The 15987-nt window shown below is 41.6% G+C and overlaps 1 protein-coding gene across 1 annotated transcript; it reads right to left on the minus strand.

Moving 5' to 3' along the window:
- Window positions 1-480: 480 nt before the first annotated feature.
- LOC121733312 lies at window positions 481-15184 on the minus strand. The gene is made up of 6 exons (XM_042123531.1): window positions 15037-15184; window positions 14798-14931; window positions 12713-14248; window positions 4798-4871; window positions 2756-2912; window positions 481-2059 (listed from the first exon to the last, which is right to left on the minus strand). The coding sequence occupies exons 1-6, from the start codon at window positions 15182-15184 to the stop codon at window positions 500-502; spliced, it is 3609 nt and encodes a 1202-aa protein (XP_041979465.1). The 3' UTR covers window positions 481-499.
- Between the last annotated feature and the right edge of the window lie 803 nt (window positions 15185-15987).

Here is a 15987-nt window from a genome sequence, read left to right on the forward strand (position 1 = left end):
GAGTGAGACTCTCTCTCTTTCTCATAGAAAGCAACTTTGTTCCATCCGGGTGACACCTCTCAAGTTTTTTTACACAAGCTCGAAACAAAAATAGCTTTATTTGGATTTAAGTCTTCGCTATTTTGTTTGTCTCCAGGCTCTCAAGAACCGCGCTAGCTAGACAGTTGAAATTTTCACAAATTATTTATTACTGTTGCCGCTTTAACCCTGATATAGCTAGTATAACATACTAATAATTTTACCAGCTTATAAGTTATAAGTTTTATGAATATAACTACGGGTTAACCTAAAGGCTGCAAACTTGTTAAATTTGATGTTAATGTACTTACTTGTTAAACTTATACATAAATAAATGTATCTTTGGATCTTAATTTATATTAAAAAAAGTGTATATCATTTTCTAACGCGTCAGCCTAATTCTCTTAGCTGTATATTTTGTCATTTTCTACTAAAACACAGCTAAGCGTGGTCTCCCGTAACATAACCACTTGTATTCCTATTAGGAGTATAATTTGTCGATATACCCGTGATCCTCCTTGATCATGTCGGCGGCTTTCTCGCCGATCATCATGGTGGGGGCGTTGGTGTTGCCGCTGGGGATGGTGGGCATGATGGACGCGTCCGCAATTCTCAGGCCCCGCACCCCGTACACCCGGAGCCGCTCGTCCACCACCCCGGGCCTCCCCATGGGGCAGGTGCCGACCGGGTGCAGGATGGACGTCACCGTGTTGACGATGTAGCACCTCCAGTACTCCTTGCTGCCCCACGGCAGATGCTCGCACGCCTTGACGTTCAGCTTCACGATCTCCCCGCCCACCTGGCGGTAGTACGACGTTTTCACCAGCAGAGTGACAAATTCAAGCCCCCGCAATGTGGTCTCCACGTCTCTCCTGCTTCTGTAGTACCCCAGCTCTATGATCGGGTCGTCCAGGTAGTCGCGACTCTTCAGTCTGACTTGTCCTCGCGACTCCGGGTGGAGCAGGATGAGCGACAGAGAGTCCACCTCGTGATTGAGGTTAGATTGGCTCATGGACAGGCAGTAGGATTTGTCGTAGTTGGTGATACTCGTGCAGCCCATAAAAACTCCTGGGGACACCCCCGCCCCTATGAAAAGGTTAAATATTTGGTACTCCGGTCTTTCCAAATCTTCCTGCCGGGAGTTATTAAGTCTAAAGAACGCATTCTGTAACGGTACCGGGTACGCGTCCAGTTCGGTAGAAATTAGTACATTTTGGACCGCGGACACGAGACCTTTCTTGCCTGTAATCGTAAGGGGTGTTATTTGGTGATCTTGTAAATTTTTACCGACGGGGAGGTCGGCGACTACCTCTATGTGCAGCCGCTCCAAGTCCCTCCTGGGGCCGATGCCGGACAGCATGAGCAGCTTGGGCGTGTCGATGGTTCCGGCGGAGACGATCACTTCTTTGTCGACATAAATGTTGTACATTTTATTATTAGCCGCGACTTGAACGCCATAAGCTTTGGCCGTTCGGGCATCTATCAGTATTTTAACAGCTCGCGCATGTTTGGCGACGTGCAGGTTGGATCTAGTCGTTCTCAAGTACGCTTCTGCCGTGCTCGATCTCCTTCCGTCGGCGAACGTGAAATGAGGCGTGGTGGCTCCTAGTGTATCGTGGCCATTCATTTCCAAGACAGTTTTAATGCCGAGTTCGCGGAGTGATTCTAGAAATATATCGTTCAATTTTTGAAAGTAGTGATTCGGTTTCGGTCTGGATATTTTAACCGGCCCTCGCGTGGAGTGCAGGTCGGCGTCTGGGGAGCTCATAACTTCTGGATCCGTCATGCACTCGAACTTCTTGAAGTACGGCAGGACGGAGTCCCAGCCCCAGCCCGGCGCCACGGTGCTCCACTCGTCGTAGTCGGCGGGCGCTCCCCTGGAGTACACCTCGTAGTTGTTGGACGAGCATCCGCCCAGCATCTTGCCCCGAGTCATGAATATTGTTCTATAGGGATGACTTTGGCCTACTCCTTGGTCCAAATAGGCTTTGTAGTCCCAGTCCTGCTTGGTGTGTGCGAGGATGCCGAATAGGCTGGGGGCCTGAAATATAATATTTTTAACATGTGAGTACTTTTTTTTATTTTAGAGCCTGAATTAGATTTTAGATTAATATTCAAGGTCGGTAAACCATTAATAGGGAATAGAAATAGAAAAAGTCTCTATTCTATCGGAACATTTTGATGCGGTCAAAATTCCAGCATCGTGGCTAAAGTTGTATGTAATTGTATCACTATGAAGTGTCGAATGTACAGAATCTAGCGCAAGCGGGCGTGTTGGCCGTATTAGGTGATCACTGATCAGTCATTAGTAGGTCGCGGGCCACGGCTCGCTCGCTGGAGCGGAAAGGTCCGCGCTGCACGTCAACTCGGCGCTCTACATGGCCAGGAATTCCAAACATCTGTGGCTAATTTGTCGGACATAATGGTAGGTAGGTATATTAAACGTATGACGACCAGTAACGAGAGGCGATTGTAACTCAATGAAAACTTTAATAGCAATGTTGGATATGTACCTTAAAAATATCTGGAACCGCGTACGATGCCAGAAGCCCTTCGCGTTTTAATAACACGCGGTAACGGGTAAACCTTGTAATATGTCAATACTTAACTAAAATCTACTTATCGAGTTTAGATTCCACTCTCTGCTTGCTGCTTGGGGTCAAGCTTTGCACAGCCGGGCGGCCACTACCTTCATACTTCTCTGATGCCTCGTGTTTACTTCAAAAGAAATACTCACCACGCTGGCAGGCGGTGGATCCCCCCCGGCTTCTAGGAGTAGCACTGAGATGTGGGGCAGCTCGCTCAGCCGGGCAGCCACCACCGCGCCTGCTGACCCCGCGCCCACCACTATGAAGTCAAACTTTACACCATCTGAAACGAGGTGGATACATGGGCTTAAAAAAGATTATAATAACATAATGCTCTATCTGATAACAATGCTTGTAGTTATTGTTACGATTCTGTTTGTTATTTATCTAAGAATGTAACAGCTTATTATGTATCTATAAGTATATTAGCAATTAGCATATTAGAATAGCATGACTATAATGATAAAATTAAGAGAAGAAAGTGCAGATCGAAGAAGCTGATCTTTGAATCTTGATCCAGAAATAAAGTTTATTATTTTGGACAGTAAAAACTAGATAAACATTTTTATGAATTGAATTATGCAAATGAGATTCAGGTGGTCAAAATTCAAGGTTGGGTCAATACTCCTACCTAGGACTCGTAACTTCCTACCGTTGCAGGACACGTAACTTTTGACCCCGAGGTCAACAGACAAGGTCGCCGGTGAAGGCGGCATTATCGTACACATTCTGTATCTATATCAAGGTTTATATTTGCATTTGAAGGTAAAATCCTTACATTGAGCATTTTAATCTAAGCGGAGATTTACCAAGGTGTCTTTAATAATATTTTGCATAATTTAATATTTGTCTGAAAAAAAATATGTTATCATTTTTGTATATTACAAAAACTTAAGGACCTAACATTGTCCCTTGCGGTACGCGTAATTTGTGCAACAGATTTGGAGGTTGTACTAGCGGGTCAAATGCATCGCTGCGAGATATTTGCATCGAATATGCAAATAACTACGAATTATTTATTATAAGAAGCAAAGGGCATGTGCACGATGAATATTAGTGATACCAATTAGCATACATCAATTTGTAATTAAGTTAATTGTTTTTTGTTTACTAGCTGCAATTAATTAATAGTCACTAAAGTATGTGCTATATTACATTTTCATATATTTAGCCTAATTATTATTTAAACAATTTGTATCACCACATATTTAAGACTGTGACTTTGAAAACGTTTCCGTTACCGTGAATTTAATTGTAATTCCGCATAATATTGTCTTAGTCAGTTCCGTTTTTTTTTAAATTTAAAATTGAGGATAAGTTATGTTTTTATATACTTTATAATAGTTAATGTTTAACTAACGATTTATGAAATGTCTTAGGAACTAATTTTTGTATTTAAAAAATTTGAAATGTCTGAACCTGAGGTCTGCACATAAGCATTTTAATCACTGTATTTATGAGGTAATACTAGATGACGCCCGCAACTCTGTCGCGCCAATTCGTTTATCGCGCGGGAATCGTACATTTTTCCGAGATAAAATCCGAAATTAATGTTTTGTGTTGTATCCATACATAAACATTATGGTTTATTAACATAATGGGTTTTAATTCCTCTAAAGGGCTACGATTCACGCGCGAGCTTCAAGGAATTGGGAGCAGGGCTAATATACCAATAAGTGATAACTCTTCGATAGACTAATATCCGTTTTTAAAATTATAATGTAACTACATTAGTATGCAGTCTATCTGTCATTGTCTTCTTGTCTGTTGCATCGTCATACTAAAACTGATGAACGGATTTTTTGAGTCCCGGGACTTTTTCCGGACGTAGAACAATTCTTATCCCAAATAAATGGTTCTCAGGCGCTAAATTAATTTTGACGAAGTTACAGGCGATTGTTCATTCTAATTCCTCAGAGTTCTTCGATTTGCGCCTTAGTTTGTTTAATTGCAATTGCAACTGCAATGTTAGCAGTTCGAGGACGACCGCATTGTGATATCAGTCTTCGAAGCTGCTTTCATCATAATATTATACACTTAAAATGACGGAGTTTCACTTTCACATGATTGCTTTTGTTTGATATTGCCACTTTTTTTGGCATAATTGGATTAGATATTTTGTTATAAGTTTAGAAATGTTGAAAGCAAGATTTATATGATCCTACCTCTCAGCTGATAATTGGGCGGCCACCCTGCGGGGGAGATGGCCTGGGCCAGCGCCAGCGTCCGCAGCGTCCACTGCACCAGCGGGTTCCAGCTCGATCGCTGCACCACATCCACGATTTTATTCAAAAATGTGTTGAAATAGTACATCATGTCGGAGGTCCACAGTCTACGCTGCCACTCACGAATGTTAAACGTTTCCTCAAAATATTTGTTTTGTCAAAAATATATATTTTTATTCGAAAAACAAATATAAAGCGTACTATGCGGTCCGATTAATGCCGACGAAATAATGAATCTATCGCAATCGCGTGACTCCTTAAATTCAAATGTATCAGGCGCAATGTTAACAGGTAGTAAACCACCTATTGAGCTAAAAATTAACTCTATATGTAATATGGTACAAGGCTCCCCGTTTATGCTAATGCCGTATAAACCTGTTCCACGGATGGTCGCCGGTATCCTCGAGTTTACCTCACTTACCGACCTTTTTGGCATCGGAGTACTCCATAGCAGACGGTCGCGCCAGCCGCCAGCGGTCTCCGAGTGAGGCGTAGAACAATTCCGTAGCCTAGGAACGCTACAATTATTGATACCTATTCGCTACGTTATCGAAATGTTTCTTTTTTAGGGTTCCGTGCCCAAATTGTAAAAACATCTGCCAGGGCATACGAAAACTGCGCAGTTCTGGAAACATTACATACATGACATACCTACGGGTCGATTTGATAACCTCCTTTTTTGAAGTCGGTTAAAATGGTTTTTTATTAAGTACGTATTTTTTTTTAATTAATAAAAAAACACAATTTTTCGTCTAGGTACTTTTGCTCTACTACGGAACGGAACCCCTCGTGTGCGAGTCCGATTCGTACTTGGTCTATTTTTCCGATAACGTTACATCTTTCGTGGTTATCAATTATTATTTCTGTTAACCCCGAATTTCTTCAAGTGTTGTATCACACATGCCTAAAGATCTAATGAGAGTCTAGCAAGGAAACATTATAATTATACTATAACTATCTGGACTCTTTGTTTAGTTTGAATAAATCTTTAGTGACTTCCAATTTTTTGTACTCCATTACTTTAGTGACAAGTCGATACTCTATCTTATTGAACCTTTTATTGGTCCTCCAGCGCAACCAGATCTGGGTGTCGTGCTGGGACGAGGGCGGGGAGAACTCCACGCGGCTGGAGTACCCCTGGGGCCGCGCGCTGCCCGCCTCCGCCTACCCCTACACCAAACAGAAGGACTATCACAGCCCGCTGGTCACCGTCAAAATAACTCCGGCGAGTAAGTTCCCCTCGGAGAGATCGAAAGGGTGCCAACTGCTAAGGGTGGTAAAAGAAAATTCGTTATGAGCAGCTTCTAAGGCTAGCTTAGTTTGATCAAAAATGGTGCTCACTACTGTCTGGTCGCTGTTACTACTGAGGGCAGGCGTTGTCAGAAGGGGGGGGGGGGGGGCCACAGGGCACATGACCCCCCCCCCCTAAGGTCACCGCGCCTGTAATGTTTAATTCATAGAGCTTTGAACAGTTACACTGGTCCTATTCTTAGCAGCTTCTGGGACGAGACGAATCGATAATATTCTAATTTAACATTTAAATTGCCTGAAAATATCTAGTTAATTAACACACACCTGTAACATGTTCCAGGTAACAACACCCTGGTGACGGTGCGGTGTCGCGCCTACGCCAAGAACATCATCTACAACAAGAGCCTGAAGGAGGCGTCGGGGTACGCGCGGATACAGCTCAGGATCGACGAAACTGACAAACCCTAGAGTGGGAATTAGACTTGGTAGACAACGGAGGACGTTCGCGCGAAAATATAGGAAGGCAATGCTCATAATAAAATTAAAAATTAGAGATGTTCCGATCATGACTTTGGCCAACTAGCCGATTAGTCGGTTGCAAAGAAACCGACTAATCGGCCGACTAGTCAGCCAATCATGGTTTCGGATGTTTCCGTAACGCTTTGTTTACTGCTGATTTGCGGGTAAGCCGCATAGTGCATACGCCGCCTGCGAACACGATCGGACGTGTTTTGGTTATGTTAACGTCATGATACAGTCGATGGTTGTTTAGCTAATATAATAATATAATAGAATTAAGCTATTCCACAGCTTTTATCGGGGGCTTTGAGCGCGGCGACCGAATCTAGTTAAATTCAAAATTATCAAGGTTTGTCTTAAATGTAATAATAAGGTTGGGTTGCACCAGAGGCGTGGTTAAAGTTAAGGTTAAAGTTATGGTTATAGTTAAGGCTAAATTTAGCTTTAACTTTAACCTTAACTTTGACCGGAGAAATTGACAGATGACAGCTGGTCCAACAAATTTATAAATGAACGTTGGGGCGCTGCTGGTAAAGGAGAACTGTCAAAAATGGCATTTTCGTATGATGATAGCGTTAGTTCCTTTTTTCGCCACGTGCATTTACAACCTTGTCGAGCTCTATGGTTATGGTTAGATATGGGGTCTTGATGGCGTCCATTTTCAACTTTAACCAAAGATTTGACATTTTGCATTGTAGTTAAAGTTATAGTTATAGTTAAAGTTAGTTGGTGCAACCCAACCTTATCAATTGTTTTCTTGTAAAATTATTATAATGTTTTGAATAAATGAATAAAAAAAATAGTAAAACAATAAAAAGGCGGATAGTCGGAGCTTTTTGCCGACTATTCGCCGACTACGAAAGGCTTTGCCGACTAGTCGACACATCTCTATTAAAAATGCATACGTCTAGTCTCAGTTGCATGCGGTTGTTGCAAACGCACGAGGAATGAACCTCGCAACCAATTTGTTACGTTTAGCTTCTACTGTTCTGTTAGTGAGAGGAAAATACCATTGCTTTTGATGAATTCTTATTAAAATAACGTATTAACTGTTTAAAGGATGGCCACCATACTACTCAACATAATTACAATTTCATTTTTAAAACGACAGACACCAGCCAGGGGGCACTAAACACTTTAATAATGATAATAATAATAATCATTAATCAATAATTTTTGGTGCAGAATCCATGATGAGCGTTGATTGCCATGATGGCCTTGAACGTTTTATTTCTTAATGTGAGGAACTGTCTAAAATTTTGAATTTAAAAACTGTTCCACCACCAAAAAAGTTTGCTAAATGCTGATATAATATGCAATTATTATTATTATGAAAATTAGCCGTCCGCGCGAATGATCCTTGAGGTTTTTTCCCTAAACTAAAATATTGTGAATATTGTACAATTGAGAATACAAAAACTTGTCGATAAAATTTGTATAAAATTGTGATTACGACGTAGATTAATTTTTAATTGAATGTGCTTGTAAATAAATGTTAAATAATATTATGAATAATATAGAACGTACCTGATTATGAAACATGATTATTGATTACGTATCAAAGTATAGAACTCACAAACCATTGGAAATTCTTATTGAATTCGTTGTGCCAGAAGAGAGATCGGTGCGGTAACTAACTTGTTAGGATTAGGTTTATAAATTATAATTTTGGTTAAGTACGTTTTTTTCGTCTTTTTTCACTCTACAGACTTAAATAGGTATATATTTTATATCAGCTCCCATTTTTTTATAATGAGTAATGATTTCAATGTTGTATTAGGTACAGTGTGGTAGTTGTAAAGAGAGCTAAAATAGCATTTTGACAGAGCCAATTATTTTGTTTTAGTTATTTGATGATACATTCTCTTAACCATCTTTGAATTTTAACCACACACGTCTTGCGTCTTATCCATTGACTGTGTTTCACTTTGAGGTTATAATTTACTGAGCGTCCGTGGCCTAATGGGTAGACCTTTGGTTCGCACTTCTAGAGGGTGCAGGTTCGAACCCGGGTGGAGGCGTGTACCTAATACCTATGAGACATTTTCCGATCTCAAGTACATAATACAGAGGCTCGTACGGTGAAGGAAAACATCTTGAGGAAACCCGCACATAGTCGGTCCCATACGTATTGACTAGTTCTTTCCTCTGGACTAGGCCGACTATGATGCGAAAATGCCGTATAAGCTTGGGAAACCATACGGACATTTAAAAATCTTGTCCCAGGCACTACAGTATTTGAGGATTGGTTACTTCGCTCTGCAAGACACTGTATAAATCATCTATAAACGGATGTAAAGGCCTAGTTTTTTTTATAATTTACTACCAAAGATATTATTGACATCTTTATTTCAATTTCAGTTCGATACGAATGCAAATTTTGTTTATTTTGTTGTCGTTTCTTACTTTCGTCGTATCCTTATCATTCCTAACCTAGATGTAATGTTACTTTATGTGTGTATAGTGCCTGTCTCTTGAATAACCGAAATTGGCAAGTCATTGTGGACATTGGTCATGAAATATTATGTAATAAATACACGTATAATACAATATGTGCATTTATTGAATAATGTTAATAATAATTAATATAACCTAATATTCCGATATCCAATCCACTAATTGGGTGAAGACTTGACCCAATTTCACCAACCACTGTTAAAGTTAATGCTCGAATTAGTATCACGGTACCTCTTTCGTTTTTTATGTGAATGAAAGAGAAGTCAATATGACATTTTAACAAGCTGTTAACCTAACACTAACAGGCGTTAGTGAAATTGGGCCTAAAATAACTACCTGCAAATAAAACTGCAGATCCAGCCTGTTTCTCATGACTTACGTACTTTTAAATTTGGCTTATTTATAGTTAAGTAAATAGTTTGTAAGTTACGTAATAAAAATAGTTGTAGAAAGAGCAGTAAATTTTACAAAATAAAAGTCACCATTATTGTTTACTTCAAAGTTTAATATTATGTAATGTTCTACAAATTTATAGTAGCACAAAAATAATATTCATTTATTTAAAAACTTCTTATAAGTAATAATATTTATCTTTATGTCTTTAACCATAATATTACACCTTTATCATTGCAATTTTTGGTTTAATAATACATGATTGTAGCCTCAGCTATAATTCGGTTGCATATTTATAATATACATACCCGTAACTTTTTTTTTCTTCGTTGATTTGACTTAAACTCTAAAGAGGCCCATTCACGGCAGGACTGCACGGCAGTCGCCAGTCCTGCCATGAGTGGGCTTCTTTAGAACTTAAAATAATATGAAAGTAATGAACTATACGAATACAATAATTAATGACGCATGTTACAGTTAATTATAGTTTTTTAGATAATAAGACTTAAAATTTTTATGGGTAAGGTAATTAGACAGGGCATTTCCATATGTGACCGACTCTACATTTGATACGACTTGCGTTTTATTTTGTCATATTATATTATGGTTACTATCATGTTGTTAATATCAATTTTAAGATGGCTTTGTAGCAGATTAAACAAGTTAACTTATGTAGAAAATGGTTACCTATAACCTGTAAGTTATTTAAAAAAATATTAATTAGCAAAAGAAATTCTAACCGACACTACAGCCCAAAACGTGACCGACACTACACTCACTTTGTGCAGGTAAAAGTCTGTAGTTTTACATGAAACCTTAAAATTTATGTATCTCAGCACGTACAATACGAACTCTAAAATGATATAAAAGCAAATCAGTAATTAGTTAATTCAATAAAATACTTTTTTTTAATTAAACATCACAAAAACGAAATCACTAATAATTTCTCAAAAAATAACTCAACATGAAATCTTCTAAAACTCAAAAACTATCAACGTAATAACCCAAGAGCCAGCGATAGGCAGACTTTCGTCATTTTTTAAGCTAAAATTTTCCTTTATATGAGCCCTATAGAGATAAGAACGACCAGACACTATGGAGTTTCGGTCACTATTACTTTAGAAGGTTTCCAGTTCTGCAGGTCTACCTTACCTTTAATAAAGCATTAATTTTAAAATTTCTAGACATCGCTAAAATCAGCAAAAATAACAAACCAAACGCTACTTTTGGGCATGATCGACTCTACAATGTGACTGACACTTAGGTGTTATAAAAAAATAAGATTTGATAAAAATTTTAATTCCGGTATCATTTGAGTAACGCCGTCACGTAGGAAAGTTTCTAATTTTATTGAGGTAAAAGTAATATTACTGTAGTTAAAGACAAAAGGATGTTTTTCATGTGACCGACACTACAACTCGACACTGTGATCTTACAAGCCTATTATATCTTTATAAAAATGAATTTTCTCGAATCTCCAGAGCTATATCGGTATTGTTGTTTGAACAATCAATGTGTAACAAAATATTATGACAAGAATTTAAAATACATAACGTGAAAACCAAGTCAGAACTTCATCACACAAAACCACACTCAGCCGAGCTCACGACATCATCTCATAAATGGCAGCTTTGCTAAAAAAGTAATGCTTAGAAATTGTTGCTTCTATGAAATCTTAATAGTACCATAATGTTGTGACAAAATATGTAATATTTTATGTAACGATAGTTAGAAAGCATTATAATTCTATCTAAAACATAATACAAAAACACTGATTAATAAGTTGCACGTGTATATCTCATCATTCCTTTCATATTTTAATGTGTTTATGTCAATTCAACGAAGAAAAAAAAAGGTTACGGTAATTAGGCAAATAATGCCAAACTGGAGAATGACCGACCTATTGTTAAATTTTTTTATTACGGTATAATACTATAGTTTCGTACCTTCTATCTAAATCTCGTACATTTAAAATTCATTAGAACCACTATAATTTATTGTATGTTACATAATTGGTGAACGCTTAAATAAACTGTTTGAATAATTGATATGTCTTTTTACTAGATCCTGCACCTTTTTAATGGCTTAGCTTATATAATATTCATATCCCAAAATTACACATATTTTTATACTTAATGATGACAAGTGGAGTTGTAAGCTTTGATTCAAATTTACAAATTTTGTTTTTGATTAATTAGTATAACAATACCTATTTAGGTAGTAGGTATAATTATTAACATCATGTATATTAGTGCAGTTGAATGTAATTAAATTCCGAAAACGAGGTTTAATTATATCTTATTATATTCTTATATTTTATAATCTTCTCGGTCGTAGCTCGGTCAAACAGCTAGTAATATAATATTATATAATAGACTGTAGAGGTGAGATAGGAAACAAATAAACTTCCCACACAAGGTCCAATTTGAAGGTCGTTTCACACACGTAGGTACGTACTATCCAAACCCAGCCGACAGGTCACTAATAAATAATAATATTGAATTGACATAATTCGACCAATTGTCGTAGTTCCGTTATCTGCCTACGAATCACTTTCTTTGGTGGTACCATATCAGAGACGTTGATTCCTAGCCAGATGCGGGACCTACGTAGGTAGTTTGGTCGTGTTATGTCAAACCCAGCCGACAGATCATAATTAACATTGAATTTACATGATCCGACCAAATGAGGATGGTTTGTCAACTGCCTAGGAATCAATTTGCCTCGATGGTAGTACAATAAAATATGTAAGCGCCTAGATCATTGAATGTAGCAATAAGTTAAAAAGTTTTTACTCTAGTTAATAATAGTTATTTACCTAAGAGAAGATCTCATATTCTTAGCCTGGATCTGTCAAGAGATGAGTTTTTCTCCAGGATAACATTAAAGTTAGGTTCATTTGAGATAAATAAGTTTTAATGAGAATCTTAAATACAAATAGTCTGCAAATTATAGGAGTGAGCACACTGAGACGGGCCGTCTATGCGCGCATCCGCTTCCATACAAATTGTATGGAGGCGGATTTTTGCGACGAGCCCCGGCACGCTGAGCCCCGGCACGGCCCGTCTCAGTGTGCTCACTCCTTATCTACAGTCTAGATAGTAGAACCGTGTCGCGTGTGCCGCATAATATTACACGAACCATTTGCAGCTACTTGACCTTTGACCCCCTCATAAGTACCGACAGCTTTTTACAGACAGATATAGATAGAGAGTAAAACAAACTTGTGCGGCTGTGCTCACCAGATTACTACTACTTTACGTACCCATGATCCTCCTTTATCATATCCGCCGCCTTCTCGCCGATCATCATGGTGGGGGCGTTGAGGTTGCCGCTGGGCAGGGTGGGCATGATGGAGGCGTCCGCGACCCTCAGGCCGCGCACCCCGTACACGCGCAGCCGCTCGTCCACCACCCCCGTCCGGCCCATGGGGCACGAGCCCGCGGGGTGGTACAGCGTCGTCACCGTGTTCAACACGTAGCACCGCCAGTACTCCCGGGTCCCCCACACCAGGTCCTCGCACGCTCTCACGTCCAGCTTAACGATTTCCCCACCCATTTTTCGATAGTAAGACGTGTCGACGAGCCGCGTGATGAACTCCAGTCCGCGAACGTGGGTCTCCACGTCCCTCCTGTTCCTGTAGTACCCCAGCTCTATGATCGGGTCGTCGGCGTACGCTGGGCTCCTCAGCTTTATTTGTCCGCGGGATTCCGGGTGCAACATGATCAGGAACAGCAGGTTGATCTGCTGGCCGAGGTTGGCCTTGCTCAGCGACAGGCAGAGGGGCTTGTCGTAGTTGTTGAGACTTTGGCATCCGACGAAAACGGCGGGCGCCGCCCCAGCTCCGACGAAATTGCTGAAAATTTGATACTCCGGCCTATTCCAGTCCCTGGATCGCGAGTTATTCAATCTGAAGAAAACGTTTTGCATCGGCGACGGAAACGCATCCAATTCGGTAGGAATGAGTAAGTTTTCGACGACAGAGAGGAGCCCCTTTCCTGTGATCGCCAGCGGGACGAATTGATGATCCTGCAAATTTTTACCGACCGGGAGGTCGGCGACTACATTTATGCGCATCTTCTCCAGATCCCTCCTGGGACCGATGCCGGACAGCATGAGGAGCTTGGGCGTGTCGATAGCACCGGCGGACACGATGACCTCTTTAGTGGCATAAATATTTAATATTTTACCACCTACTAAAACCTTCACGCCAAAAGCTTTGGCCGTTACGGGGTCTACTAGTATTTTAACGACTCGCGCATATTTGGCGACGTGCAAGTTGGGTCTAGTCGGTCTCAAGTACGATTCTGCCGTGCTCGATCTCCTTCCGTTAGCGAATGTGAAGTGCGGCGTGGTCGCTCCCAACGTCTCGTAGCCGTTCATTTCGAGCGTAGTTCTTATACCGAGTTCCCGGAACGATTCTAGGAATATATTATGTAATTTTTCGAAGTAAATGTTTTGCTTCGGCCTGGATACTTTGACCGGTCCGTGCGTGGAGTGCAGGTCGGCGTTCAGGGAGCGCAGCACCACCGGGTCCGTCATGCACTCGAACTTCTTGAAGTACGGCAGGACGGATTCCCAGCCCCAGCCCGGCGCCACGGTGCTCCACTCGTCGTAGTCGGCGGGCGCTCCCCTGGCGTACACCTCGTAGTTGTTGGACGAGCATCCGCCCAGCATCTTGCCCCGAGTCATAAATATTTTGGCCCCGCGGTGGCTCCGCCCCACTCCTTCGTCCAAAGTACCTTCGTAGTCCCAGTCGTACTCGGTGTGCGGAAGGAACGCGAAGAGGCTAGGAATCTGAAAACAAAATATTCCCGTATGCATTTTCGGACTACAGTTTCTTTCAAATGACGTTGAATGCTTAAACGGATATTTTCACAAAAAACGACAATTTTTATTATTTAATTGAGTCCTTTTCGTAGTAATGTTCCAGTATCCAGAGCAGTCTAAACCCTGTGCGAACTACTACTACGTACTCACCACACTGGCGGGTGGCGCCCCCGGCCTCCAGCAGCAGCACGTTGACGTGAGGCAGCTCGCTCAGCCGCGCCGCCACAACCGCGCCGGCGACCCCGCGCCCACCAATACATACTCAACACACTGGCGACTGGCGGGTGGCGGGTCCCCCCCCGGTCTCCAACAGCAGCGCGTTGACGTGAGGCAGTTCGCTTAGCCGGGCCGCCACAACCGCGCCGGCGACCCCGCGCCCACCCCTACGTACTCACCACACTGGAGGGTGGCGGGTCCCTCCCGGCCTCCAGCAGCAGCACGTTGACGTGAGGCAGCTCGCTTAGCCGGGCCGCCACAACCGCACCGGCGACCCCGCGCCCACCCCTACGTACTGACCACACTGGCGGGTGGCGGGTCCCCCCCGGCCTCTAGCAGCAGCACGTTGACGTGAGGCAGCTCGCTAAGCCGGGCCGCCACCACCGCGCCCGCCGACCCCGCGCCCACCACTACGAAGTCAAACTTCATGCCATCTGAAACAACATTTAGTGGATCCATGGCTCCATCGTCAATTTGCAATCCAAATCTTGCAATGTCTCTCTTTTTTTTTGTTTGATAAAAAAAAGAAAGAGGCTTACATTTCAGGTGATATTGGTGCGGCCACCCAGCGGGGGAGATGGCCTGGGCCAGCGCCAGCGCCCGCAGCACCCACTGCACCAGCGGGCTGCGGCTCGACCGCTGCACTACGCCCAGCAGCTTATTAGCGCCTCTGTTTATTAAACTCATCTTCAATTTATTTGAGTTACGCCTTATATTTTAACACGAAGGCGCAGACCACCTAAAGTTTCTTCAGTTGAATCAACAATGTTCAGTATGTAGCGATCCGCGCGTGATTATTATTACCTCCTCAATTCAATTATATAACATCATGTTCAATTAACTCAACACTACCAGTTGATTTCGAACATGCAAATATCTAAACAACCGATATTATAAAATCGAAAGTTTGTAAACATTGATGGAAACTTACAACCTCTAACACTGGAAATGTTGGAACAATATAATATTATTATCTACGGAATATCTGTATAACTCTGCGCCAAATAAAAACGATTACTATCGACGTTCGTGTTGGATTTTCAGCTCTATTACAATTATTTACTTACTATTTTGCCGCCGTTATATTTACTTTTAGTAAGAGAGAATTCGGGTAATAATAATACTCCCAACACCGATTTCGGTGACGGTGGCTAGTTTCATTGAAACCAGGCCAGTTACGCAAGAGTAGTTTTATAGTTTCCAAGTGTGTGCGCAGTACACAAGAGCACACTCTCTTCCTTTCACTCTCATAACCCAGTGGGTCGGAAGACCGACACGGCTGGCGAGAGGCGACAGGCGCAGGACCGACTTTTTACATGCCCATCCGACGCATGGATCATCTTGCCTTGTCAGACAATCAGGTGCTCAGCCTGCATTGTCCTAACCAAACTTGCAAATAACATATTTTCTTTGCGGGATTCGAACCCACGACCTCCGGAATCGAGAGCCGCGCTCTAACCACTAGACCACGGGGGCGTCGGGTAATGTGG

Source organism: Aricia agestis, chromosome 1 (assembly GCF_905147365.1).
Source record: "Aricia agestis chromosome 1, ilAriAges1.1, whole genome shotgun sequence".
NCBI lineage: Eukaryota > Metazoa > Arthropoda > Insecta > Lepidoptera > Lycaenidae > Aricia > Aricia agestis.